This window comes from Setaria italica, chromosome II (genome assembly GCF_000263155.2).
Source record: "Setaria italica strain Yugu1 chromosome II, Setaria_italica_v2.0, whole genome shotgun sequence".
In the NCBI taxonomy this organism is placed as follows: domain Eukaryota; kingdom Viridiplantae; phylum Streptophyta; class Magnoliopsida; order Poales; family Poaceae; genus Setaria; species Setaria italica.
In genome coordinates this window covers 42,429,802-42,442,723 of record NC_028451.1, presented here as the reverse complement: position 1 = coordinate 42,442,723, position 12,922 = coordinate 42,429,802, and the positions used below count along the sequence as shown (strand labels likewise).

Sequence of the window (12,922 nt, the reverse complement as noted above, 5' to 3'; positions counted from 1 at the left end):
ATTATGCAGTTGGAGTTTTTGTGCTTAGGCGTGTGTTGTAATTTTGATCTTCTCCAGAGTGCTTTCTTTAAACTTCATGGCAATCTAAATATCTGGGCTACAGCCCCTTCCGCAAAAAAAAAAGGATGTTATTGTCTCACATTTCCTTTTCAAAGGGTGCCTTATAGCTAGCTACTCTTTGCATGAATATATATGCATAATCATGTTAAGTATTTATTAAGGCTTAAAATACGAAAAAATGGCACGTTGTACAATCTAAAATAAGCGCAAAATTCGCCTTCGCAGATTTTGATGAATTCGTCCATGGCTGAAAAAAAAAACTATTCCGGAATCTTAAACCCTGCCGTCGATAAGGCCGTGGTCGCCGGCCGTGTTCCAGGACAGAAATGCCGGTTTGGATGGGGCCTGGAGGGTGACCGTATCGCTTCCGAGCATCGTCACGACTGATGACATCATTGGTCGGGCCGCCGGGTTTCCCTGCACACACAGGAGACCTACGTGGAAGCATTTCAGCACGTCGCCCTCATGAAAACTTCCGCCCATGCACGGGTCCACTATCTCCGTCACCATCCCGGCCTCCCAGTGCTCCCATACCTGCATGTCAGTTTGAAGCCTTGAGCCAGAGCGCATCATCGCTACGCTTAGCAACAATGATGAGCAGATCGTGGTTCGTGCTTACCATGGTCAAGAGATCTTCAGACCTCCCGGAGTTGCTGCAGCCATTGTTCTTCCTCCCTGTTATGATCTCCAGCACAATTACGCCAAAGCTGAACGCGTCCGATTTCACCGAGTAGTTGCCGCGCGTCACGTACTCGGGCGCCATGTATCCACTGAAACAAGAAATTAGGCATACTTCTTTGACTCAGTAGCCAAAATGAAAGGTTATAGAACTTTGAAACACAGTTAAGCTGAGTTTTGCAGGAGTACAGACTAGGTGCCGACGACGCGGTTGGTGACGGCCTGCGTCTGGTCGCGCCCAAAGATCCTCGCAAGGCCGAAGTCCGAGATCTTGGGGTTCATGTTCGCGTCTAGCAGGATATTGCTGGCCTTGAGGTCACGGTGGACAACTTTGAGCTGAGAATCTTCGTGGAGGTACTGCAGGCCCCGAGCAACGCCGTTTATGATCTTGTACCTCTGCTCCCAGTCCAGCTGCTCACGCTTCTCAATGTCTTAAAGTAGAAACGGTCATTCATGGATGTGATGATATTATGCTTGCCATGGAAAATGTGTCAGCACAGTGGATAGAGTACCAAAAAGAATCAGGTCGAGGCTCCGATTGGGGACGAACTCATAGACGAGTAGCCGCTCCTGCTGCTCCAGGCAGACGCCGACCAGCCTGGCGAGATTCTTGTGCTTCAGCTTGGCCACCAACGCGAGCTCGTTCTTGAGCTCCTCCCCTCCCTGCGTCGAGCCCTGCGACAGTCGCTTCACCGCTATCTCGTCGCCGTTGGGCAGGACGCCCTGAGCAAATAAAACCAATGATCCATGAGCATTTTTCAGTACAGAGACCCCAGGACGATATGCTTGCTCTCCTGGCAACCTTGTACACCGTGCCGAACCCCCCTTGTCCGAGCTTGTTGCTCTCGGCGAAATTAACCGTGGCGGCTCGCAGGGTGGAGACGTCGATCAGGATCGAATCCACCATTTCGATGTCCTCTGTTTCAGTAGAATACCTTGGATCTGTTCAAGTATCAGATAGACAAGGAGAAGTCATATCTTCTATTTGAACTTCAGGAAAAAGTGCCGAGTTGCTGAATCTTGAAGGAACATATATACATGGCTTCTTCACTTGTGCTGCTGACCGCCGGCGCCTCCAGAAACAGAAGCAAACCACAAGGTTCAAGGCTGATATAATAGGGAGCAAGATTGCAGGAACCACGACGGGAACGCTCAACTTTCTCTCTCCTATGATCACAATAAAGATTGCGTGAGCAAAACATCGTGTAAAACAGATTCAATCGGATTGATGGTCACATGTTTCTGATTTTTTTTCTTAAAAAAATAAGATTTATTTATCTTTTTTTATTTAGTAGCGTGAGAATTAACGCGAAGGCGCGTCTAATTAGTAATAGCAAGATGCTTTAACATACCTCCTCCTGCCACTCCTGGCGTCCCAACCGTTGGCTGCACAGCCGGCGCCGGCGCCGGCGCTCCCCTGCTCGGTGAAGCCAGACGCACCATCGCCGGTCCATTGTAGAAGGGTGATGTCTCGAACCTGTAGGTGCAGTTGAACCATAGGGTCCTGCCTCCGGTGTGGTTCAAGAAGGCAGGCAGCGATGTCATTATGAGCCCGGCAAGGCACCTCCGGCACTCAGCCGGCGTCTGGTCCGGCGTGCACTGCGCCACGGTGTACACCTTGTGGGGCTGCAGGTCGAAGTCGGCCTCCCCGGTGGCGAACCGCCGCGTGGAGTTGTACGCGGCGTAGTCGGCGGTGGCGTTGACGAGCGCGGCCAGGAGGCGGTTGTACCGGGCCGGGTCTGACGTAACGTTCCCGAGGTTGTAGATGTTGCTCATGTCAAACTGCGGGCCGTTGTCGTCGGAGGAGAGGACGTGCACGTCGGAGTAGTGGAGGATGCAGGCGTCGTAGTAGATGCTGGCGTCCTTTTGGTAGGAGCAGTAGTTGGGCAGGTCCAGGAAGGCCTGGGTGAGGCAGGTGAAGCAGGTGGTGGCGTTAACGTCGCCGCGGCAGAGCCCCATGGCCCAGAGCTGCTCCGGGACGGCGCCGACGACCGCCGCGGCGAAGAGGTCCGGGGACGCCGAGGCGTTCCTGGGCACCGTGGCGGCAGCGAGGTCGAGGTGGGCCTGGTACGTGCTGTTGGGCTTGTAGAAGCTGCTGGCGCCGCACACTGTGAACGGGTACGTGGGGTAACCCGCGGCGCGGAGCGCGAGCAGCGCGACGGCGACGACGGCGGCCACGGGCAGCAGGTGGTGGTTATCCATGGCGCGAGGTGGATGGGTAGGAACGAGGATGAGGTTATGTTATGTAGACCCTAGACCAGGGAAAATTAGTCACCATCGTCTACGTCCCCGGCTCCCCGCGCTTGCTCTCTATCTCAATTCTCAAGCAGTCAATGCGTCAACGACGACCTCATACTGACGAGGGCATAACGACTGGCAATGCCTTTGTTTCCTGTCCGGTCTTGGGTCAACCCTGGCAGCAGCGCCATGTGGAAGAAGACGGCCGTCCGCGTGCCAAGTTGCTTCTGATCATCTGATGATGGGGGCACCATTTGATTATTGGGTCCCCGGAGCCCGGAGCGAGGGCGAGTGGGCGACAACCGAACCAACAACGCACCAAGCCGCCTTCTGCGACCACCACCAACTGAAAATCCGGTGTTCCAGTCTTACTGACACTGTGTGCAGTGCTGCCACTGCTGCGTACATTTGCTAGCTGCCTTACGAGTCCTGAGACTTGCTCGTTCCTTCCACCGTGTGCAGTGCACAACACAATGGCTCGCCACCTCCTCCTGGTCGTTACCGCCATGGTGGCCGTCGCCCAGCTCGTGCCCCGCGCCACTGGCTACCCGTGGCCCGAGTGCGCGGCAACAAGACGTTCAAGGCCAACAGCAAGTACCAGGCTAACCTCAACCACGTCGCCGCCATGCTGCTCAAGAAGGCCTCCGCGTCCGAGAACCTCTTCGCACGTGGTCGCGGGCGTCGCCCAGGACCGGGTCTGGGCCATGGGGCTCTGCGCGCGACTCCGACGCCGCGTCCTGCTTCGCCTGCCTCACCCAGGGGTTCCAGGACCTGCCCAACGACTGCTCCTACGACAAGGAAGCCACCATCTACTACGACGCCTGCATCCTCCACTACTCCGACGCCCGCGTTCTCTCCGCCGCCGACACCGGCCTGTCGGCCGACACGTATGCCCAGCCATTCCTAGTGAATATCACGTCGGACCAGACGCGGTTCAACCGCATAGTGGCCGACCTCATGAACGCCACCGCGGAGTACGCCGCGTACAACTCCACGCGACGGTTCGCCACCGGGGACGCCGACTTCGACCAGGAGTTTCCCAAGGTGTACAGCCTGGCGCAGTGCACGCCGGACCAGACGCCGGCGCAGTGTCGGGAGTGCCTCGCCGGGATCATAGCGTCGACCCTGGCAGATTTCTTCCAGAACGACCTCGCTCCCAGGGCGCTTTGGGTCAATTGCAACTACCGGTACGAGGTCGGAGGACTGGGAGTCGGCGGGCCCTTCTACAATGGGCCGGCGATGGTCCGGCTCGCATCATCGCCCCCTGCAGTGCCGGCGCCGGCGTCAGCTCCAGCTCCAGCTGTGCATCCAGAGATTGAGCCGCCGCCGCCGACGGCCGGAGGTGAGCTCAAAGACTTTTATCTCCCTTCCGTAAATCAAATCAATGTGCCAACGTATCTTCGACCGCGTGCGCACTTTTGACGTGATGTTTGCTCACGTACGTAGTACATTCGTTATTCTAACAGGGGGAAGAAAGTACAGTGTGTCCGGTCTGGTTCTTGTAGTCATGCTGCCTACTCTAGCAGGCTTGAACCTTGTCGCTTGCCTCTGTTTCCGGAGGCTTCAGCGGCCAGCAGCACAAGCGAAACAGCAATGTACGCTCTTGCGAATTCAGTGATTTTACAGCATCAAACCCTTCTGAAATTCAAGGACCTATATATGCCACTGAAATTTGAACAGATCCTATGCATTCCGGCAAAGCAGAGGACATCGAAATGGTGGACTCGATGCTGATCGACGTGTCCACACTGCGAGCCGCCACTGGGGACTTCGCCGAGAGCAACAAGCTCGGCGAAGGCGGCTTCGGCACGGTGTACAAGGTTGTGACGAGCAATCATGCAATGTCCGGGTAGTTTCTGTACTGAAAATTCTTACGCATCACTGGTTTGAGCTGTTCAGGGCGTCCTCCCCAACGGCGACGAAATAGCGGTGAAGCGACTGTCACAGAACTCGACGCAGGGAGTGGAGGAGCTCAAGAACGAGCTCGCTTTGGTAGCCAAGCTGAAGCACAAGAACCTCGTCAGGCTCGTTGGCGTCTGCCTGGAGCAGCAGGAGCGGCTGCTCGTCTACGAGTTCGTCCCCAACCGGAGCCTCGACCTGATCCTTTTCGGTACTGCTTGAATCAAGTTCAACTCTGATACACATTTTCTGCTGCATTCTAATTTCTCTGAAAAGCGTGAAATCATCATATCGACCAGTGGCCAGTCCTTACTTAATTTCGTTTACGATCGATTTTCATCAGATGCTGAGCAGCTCACGCTGCTGGACTGGGGCCGGAGGCACAAGATCATAAACGGCATCGCCCGGGGCCTGCAGTACCTGCACGAAGACTCCGAGCTCAAAGTTGTCCACCGTGATCTCAAGGCCAGCAACATCCTGCTGGACGCGGAAATGAGACCCAAGATTTCTGACTTCGGCCTCGCCAGGATTTTCGAGCGTGACCAGACCCAGGCCGTCACGAACCGCGTCATCGGCACCCAGTCAGTACTCCGCACAGCACTAGTAATACCCAACCATAAGCATGTCCAATTTCCGCGTTAGTAAAATTTCTCTCTTGATCACATGTTTCAGTGGGTACATGGCGCCAGAGTATGCGATGCGAGGCAACTACTCCGTGAAGTCGGACGCGTTCAGCTTCGGCGTCATGGTTCTGGAGATCGTCACGGGGAGGAAGAACAACCACAGCTACGACTCCCAGAAGAATGGAGACCTCGTGACCACCGTAAGTCTCTCTAACTCTTGCAAGTTCTGGTGTAAAGTTTGGCTCACAGTGTTGCAAACCGCCGTGCAGGTATGGGAGCACTGGGAGGCCGGGACGGTGACCGAGTTGGTGGACCCGTGCATGGGCGGCAGCTTCCCGGTGGGCGACGTGCTGAGATGCATCCAAGTTGGGCTGCTGTGCGTCCAGGGAGACCCGGTGGCCCGGCCGATCATGTCGTCGGTTGTGATGATGCTCGGCAGTGACACGGTCAGCCTCCAGGCCCCGTCCAAGCCGGTGTTTTTCACCAGAAACGCCGCTGCTTGCACAACCACGGCGATGTCGGTGCTGGGTTAGCCACGGGTCTCTCCAGAACAATTTTCCGGATTGAGATATAAATATATAATATACCAAGGCATCCGCGCAGCAGAACAATAAATTTTCACATGTGACTGGGTCCGAATATTTGGTATATCAATATGTATTTTATTTGCTTATGTTTGCTGTATTTTTTTTTTCAAACTAGGCATGTGTTCCAAGACCCTTCGTGTAGTTTAAGTGTGTCACCAATCACCATGCATGCATCCACAGGAGGTGACGATAATAGGCCTGTTCGCTTCATCTTATTCGCCGGCTTATCAGCTATCAAACAGTATTTTCCTCCCACAACAAATCAGCCGTTTCAACTTTTCAGCCGGCTTATAAGCTGAAGCGAACATGCCTAATATAACTCAAACCAAGGATCCTATTGCAGACATGTCAAACACATCAAACGTGTGGAACGTCTTTTCGTTTTTAAAGAGTTTATTCCACAAGATAAGCAACACGAACGTCCATACTACAAACGGCTGGCATTCGCAAAGAAGCTAGTCATCAAACCAAGCAGGTACCGCCATTCCTTCCCTTGTCTTCGCACGCTGCCAGCTCCCCTGCGGCGCAAGCTAACAACGACTTGAGTCCGCGATCTCTGTTTGTTGCTAATCGTGTGGTAACATATAGCAGCACCTAGGCCTTGTTTACTTCACCCTCAACTCCCAACTTTGGCACTATGCAAAAAGAAGATTCCCCATCACATCAAACTTACGGTACATGCATGGAGTACTAAATGTAGACGAAATTAAAAATTAATTGCACAGTTTTATTGTACTTTGCGAGATGACGAATATTTTAAGCCTAATTAGTCAATGTTCGGACAATAATTCACAAATACAAACGAAACGCTACAGTGTGCTACAGTGCTGTAACAGTAATTTGGCACCTCCAAACTTTGGCAACTAAACTCTCGTCTCCAACTTAACTCTCTTTTCAGTGAACCCTTGCAGTGCTCGTATCTTGGACGAGCCTCGCACGAGACCACGACCATGCATCCCAGTGAGTCGCTGCGGTATGACTGATGTGACAAGCAAGCGACGGCCGAACAAGTGAACAGGGTACATTTGTGCTCCGCCTGGCTTTATCCCGTGATTGACTCGGTAGCAGGTCGCGGTGCAGTTGTGGTGGACCACCTGGGAGGCCGGGACGGTGACGACGGACCTGTATGAGCGGCGGCAGTTCCCCCGAGGCCCGAGGGCAACGTCGGGAGATCCGGCACCGGCAGCCCGGCCGGTGATGTCGTCGGTCGTGATGATGCTCGCCGGCAGTAACACCGTCACCCCCCCAGGCATCGTCAAAGTCGCCAAGTCGGGGTTCTTCGGCTCTTCGCCAGTGGCGCCAACGCGACCGTGTGTTCTAGTGGCGGATCCACGACTTGAAACACCTCACTAGCCAAAACCTGGCCCGGTTAGGCCCAGCCCAGTAGCTACATAATGGGCTGAGTCTAAGCCACGAGCACAGCTGGCGGAAGACTGTTGACTTGTTTGATACAGTAAAACACGAGAATATGGGAAGATTTAGAAACGTGACAAGTGGCAACTAGTGAGACTCAAGTCCATGAGTACCTCAATAAGGAAAGATGGAGTGAGTATTAGGGCTGGATAACGAGCCAGAGCTCGGCTCGCCTCGTTATCTAAACGAGCTGAAAATGCTGCTCGGCTCGGTAGCTGCTCGAGCTGGCTCGTTAAAGCTCGCGAGCCAGGGCTATAGACATGAGTTCAGATAAAATCAAAAGGCAAATAAGATTGAAAATTGCAATCGTAACCAAAGTAATAGCACTGGATCATGCAAAATCATTTCATCTGAAACCTTAAATCATTCAAAAGATAGAGCAACGGATGCATCAAGCAAGATCTAGTTTCTAAAAGAGCTAAAGAATCAAGCAAAATTGATTCCCTGCATGCCGAGGGATAGCAGCAGAAGTTATTGCTCCTCATCAGCCTCCACCATGAACTAGCAGCTCGTGGTGTGTGGAAACCATACCAGCACCACGCTCTCGATCTGCTTGTTGCCCCCTTGGTTTTGCGAAGCCTAAGCCCTCGACCGCGGCCACCCCAGACTTGCTCAGTTGCTCGGCGCCAGAGGACGGGCAAGGACCGAGGGATTGAATGAGCGAGGAAGCAAGCGAGAGCCGAGCAGAGACAGAGGTGACGGCGCGTGAGGGAGGCGGGGCGAGAAACGAGAGGCCGAGCATGCGTGACGCGAATGGATAAGCCAGAGACGGAGGAGTGAGCGCTGGAGGGAGCCTGGAGTCCAGGATGGATTGTTGGCTGATGTTGGGCTTGCTCGTGGGCCGGTCGCTGGCTTGCTACTGCATTGCTTTTGGCCTGCTTGCCTGCTCAGCTCGCGAGCCAGCTCGAACTCGCTCGTTATACTAATGAGCTGAAAAGCTAGCTCGAGCTGGCTCGTTAGCGCAACGAGCCGGGCCGAGCTAACTGCGAGCCGAACGAGCTAACGAGCCACGAGCTTTCCGTCCAGCCCTACTGAGTATAGTATTGCCGGCTAGCTAAGTAGCTCAAGAGTGCGCGAAAGCAAAGAAGAAGCATCAGATGTGCAGGTGCCGAGGTTTATATCTTTCTAGTTTTCTACAGTAAAGGCTAAACTGAACTTTTCTTGAAACCGGAACATCAGATGGCAGCGTATCCTTCAGACTTCGCTGTTGTTTCTTGAATCCAAGCCTTCGATGGGAGCACGCAGTTTCCAATCTCTGCAGTAAACAGAGCAGCAAACAACGGTGAGACTGGAGCCCCCGTGGCCCGCGCATGGCGGCATGGAACATGTTTCAGAGGAGGATAAGGTGGAGTCACGGCGACAGAAAAAAATGCGAAGCTTGGACTCACTTGGTTGGTGGCAGACGACGGACGCGGCGCCGCCGAAGTTGCACGCCGCCTTGGCCCGGTGATTGCGCTGGTAGTAGCTATTGAACGCGTGCGAGGCGTGTGCAACCACGGTGTTGGGCTCGAAGCACGGCGCGCCGGGCTGGATGTCGCTGCAGTCCGCGCCGTGGCCGCACGCGTAGTCCAGCGCCGCCTGCAGCCGCGCGTCCCTGACGCCGGCGTTCGCCACGCACCAGCTCGGTAGCGCGCCACCGTGGAAGTCGAACTCGTACACCTTCGTCTGGTTCGGGTAGAACAGGCCGAAGTGCCGCTCGATGTCGTCGGCTCCCCAACCCTTCTGGTTCTCGTTGAACAGGGCGAAGATGTACACGTCCATGTCGACGTCGGGACGGTACGGCGTGCCCGTGTCGCCGGACAGCACGCGGTTGATGAGGTAGTTGTTGTACGCCTTGGCGTTGGCTATCGTGGCCGCCGCCGCCGGGGCCGGCGCCGGGGCTCCATCCCCATCCGCTTCCAAACGCCTCCCGGGCCTGCGTCTCCCGCGGGAAGCCCACCCGCTCTCCGAAACATACGCGCGCACACGGGGTCGCCCGCCTCGCCCCAGAGAAGAGTTTCCTTCGTCCCGCACACCTGCTGATGACCCCAGCTTCTCCATGGCGAAGTACGTGGCGTCGAGCTGGGCGTCCAGGAGGCTGTGGTACACGAGCCCGGTCACGGGGTCGCGCACGCCGGTCATGGAGCTCCCCAGGGCGTAGTCGAGGGAGATCTTGTCGGGCTGCTCGAGGTACGCGAAGAAGGGGTAGGCGTTGATGGTGAGGTAGGATCCCGTCCGCTCCAGGAAGTCGAGCATGGGCTTCATCACCGGCCGCGCGATGTCGCGCCGGAACCTTCCCGCGGACGGCGGCCACGACGCCTCGAGCGCGGTGAACGCGATCGGCGTGGACACCTTCACGGCCTCGTCCAGGCGCAGCTTCACCAGCGCGGTGTGCACGTTGGCCATGGCCGGGACGAGCTGCCACGTCAGGCTCCTGGCCTCCTCGAACACCTCGTTCCCCACGGCGACGCCGTGGATCCGCGTGGCAGGGTAGTGCGCCGCCACGTTCCTGAGCACCCACCGGAGCGCGCTCGACGGGTCCGCGGCCGCGGCGGCGAGGTCGTCGTTGGGGAGCATCACCATCACCTTGATGCCGGTGTTGGCCAGGGCCCCGAGCACCGTTGGGTTGGCGTCGTACAGCCTCACCGTGGTGATGCCGCTCTTGTTCAGCAGCTTTACCACCGACGCCGTGTCCAGGAGGTCGTTCCCCAACCTGCCGTAGCTCACCCCCACCTCGCCGGCATCTGCAATGTACATGATGAATAACAGTTAGCACTGGATTGCACCTGCGACAATAACAAACGGCAGTTTTTGTGAGCCAAACGCATCACCCGCAGGGGAGAAGAAGAGTAGAGGCAATGCGGTGCCGAGGAGGACGACGAAGAGGCGAGTCAGTGCCATGGCCCCCTGCATTGCCGAGGAGCGGACAGAGGAAGACATGGTGAGCAACTATGGTGCGTGGTGGAATTTAAATAGTCGGCAACGAAGTCAAGGGGGAGATGCTGCTTGGTGTTGGTTCGTCGCCGGTGTAATGGAAGGAGGTCAAACCCACAAACATCCGTTTTTCTTCCCCGAGCCCCCAAAAGGAAAATCAAAAGTATTATCTATGGTGTCGTTCCAAATTTGTGGGAGAAGTTCCTACCCTTTGGAAGATAAGAAATGCATCTTGTATGAAATAGTTGAATCCATATGAATATTGGAGAAGATTTAAAATGTGGTTATTAGACCTCATGAAAACATTCCTTTCCGCATATATCTCTGTTAAAATTCTTGCGATCTGCATTAAAAAATTATTGTACCAGTGAATAATAATGATTGAAGTTATCAGACTTGTCGTTGTTGCCGGAGCCTTTTGGGGAGAGTAGGAGCGAGGTGTTGCGAGGTGCAGTGGGCTTCTATAACTCTGCTTGTCGAACGGTGTTCGGTCATGAAAATCTGGAGTCGTCCAAATATTTTAAAATGAACTTTTTTTTTCATATCTGCTGGAACATGTGTTTTCTTTCTCGATGCATGGGAAGGTTAGATCGCTCATAAACTTAGTCTTTGACTTGCACAGCCTGTTGACATTGGATTGGGTCCACAATATGAGCCCTGAAACCAGGAACCATCACCATTCCTTGTCTTGTACCTTTACAGACACATTGCACGGGTTACATGTGCTAAATTGGCACCTTCCTGCTCAAAAAAAAATAAAAAATGGGACCATCCCACTGCAGTTTGAACAAGCTACCCAACGAGGACTTGACGACTCTAGAACCTGCCTCCATATCCAAATGCAGGCCGCGTGTGATCATCGACAGAAATTCGAGTGCTGCTCGTATCACTCGGCTCATCTCTTGCCGCATTGTGCCCATACATAAAAAAAATAACAATAGTGTAAGGTTAGGTGACGGTCTCGTGGAGAGAAAACTATACACCTTTAATTTTTCAGGTCACTTGAACTGGCGCTCTGGATCAGCTGCTGACGAGGGTGGAAGCAGGGTAATGATGAAGCAACCATTATTATATTCTTAATGCTGGTAACCATAGAGAAAGCTACACGGCCCACACTTTCGGTGCACGATCCATGAGTTGTCCACTAGAATCATGTCATGTCATGTCATGTCAAAAAAAGAAAAAGGTTAATCGCTAGAATAATCAAGGCCATGTGCTAATCTGCAAGAAGACGGGCAGAGCTTTAGGGGCTGTTTGGATACGAGGTACTTTAACAGGTGTTTCCCAAACACCCCCTTATTTGTTACACAAAAGTGAACCGTTGGGCCCGCGTGATTTAGAACTAGATCTTCAAAAGGCACAATTTGGATCAGTTCCTTTTACTGGTTTTCCGATGAAGGGCGGCATATATATTGACACTATTACTAGAGTGCTTATGATTTTGGTAAACTGATAGCTCGATAGAGAAACTTAGGTCTTGTTTAGTTCCCAAATTAGGAGTGGCAAAGTTTGCATTTTGCCATAAATACGCAATTGTAGCATTTCGTTTGTATTTATGAATTATTGTCCAAACATTGACTAATTAGGCTTAAAAGATTCGTCTCGCAAAGTACAACAAAACTGTGCAATTAGTTTTTGATTTCGTCTACATTTAGTACTCCATGTATGTACCGCAAGTTTGATGTGATAGGAATCTTCTTTTTGCATAGTGCTAAAGTTGGGATTTTGGGCTGAACTAAACAGGCCCTTAACATAAAAGGTGGTGACTTGTGATTTTGAGAATCTTTTGTTCAAGTTTTATCACTCAGCCTTCAGCCTTCTCATAGGCTTAATGCATTATCTTCTATATGTAGGATTATAGATGACTCAAAATACAGTCTAGCATATATGATGTGCTACTACGATATCTCAAGATGTCCTACATGTTTCTAATAAACTGGCAGGTGGGACTTGCCGGTACAAAACATTTTCTGAGGGAACTCGTTTCTTCCTAACATATCAATAAGTTTTGCTCTATACATTTTTAGATAATAAAGACGTGAGTTGATTGGGATAGAGATAGATTATGGCATCCCACCACAAGATAATATAATGCTCCCTCTACCCTAAATTATAGGTCATTTTGGTTTGCTAGATTCATAGATGTTATTATGTATCTAGATGTAAGGTATATATCTAAGTGCATAATAAAGTTTATAAATCTAATAAAGCTAAAACAATCTATGATTTGGAATGCCACCACTCTGTCTTGTATGGGCACCTTGCTTGCTCCAGATCATGTATATCATCCACCTGTGTCTTTTTCTTCATCCTCCTGTTCATCTTTTTACCAACATTGATAGTTGTTCACTTTTAGTTTCACAAGGCAAGCGCAATGTGTACAGTAAAAATGACCTTAAGGTGGGCCATAGGTAAAATGACCATTAGTTAAAGGAGGTATGATGGGTACAGTAAAAATGACCTTAAGGTGGGCCATAGGTAAAATGAGCATTAGTTATTTCCACGGTCACA

At 52.6% G+C, this 12,922-nt stretch overlaps 2 protein-coding genes and 1 pseudogene across 2 annotated transcripts; 1 reads left to right on the top strand and 2 right to left on the bottom strand.

Annotated features, from left to right (window-relative positions):
* Positions 1–124: 124 nt before the first annotated feature.
* Positions 125–3,024, bottom strand: LOC101785450 (cysteine-rich receptor-like protein kinase 6). Its single transcript, XM_012843950.2, has 7 exons — positions 2,091–3,024; positions 1,777–1,905; positions 1,541–1,680; positions 1,251–1,461; positions 932–1,169; positions 680–830; positions 125–594 (listed from the first exon to the last, which is right to left on the bottom strand). The coding sequence occupies exons 1-7, from the start codon at positions 2,938–2,940 to the stop codon at positions 334–336; spliced, it is 1,980 nt and encodes a 659-aa protein (XP_012699404.1). The 5' UTR covers positions 2,941–3,024; the 3' UTR covers positions 125–333.
* Positions 3,025–3,350: 326 nt separating this feature from the next.
* Positions 3,351–6,171, top strand: LOC101764550 (annotated as a pseudogene).
* Positions 6,172–7,769: 1,598 nt separating this feature from the next.
* Positions 7,770–10,517, bottom strand: LOC101785045 (glucan endo-1,3-beta-glucosidase 13). Its single transcript, XM_004957872.3, has 3 exons — positions 10,309–10,517; positions 8,887–10,221; positions 7,770–8,753 (listed from the first exon to the last, which is right to left on the bottom strand). The coding sequence occupies exons 1-3, from the start codon at positions 10,415–10,417 to the stop codon at positions 8,674–8,676; spliced, it is 1,524 nt and encodes a 507-aa protein (XP_004957929.1). The 5' UTR covers positions 10,418–10,517; the 3' UTR covers positions 7,770–8,673.
* Between the last annotated feature and the right edge of the window lie 2,405 nt (positions 10,518–12,922).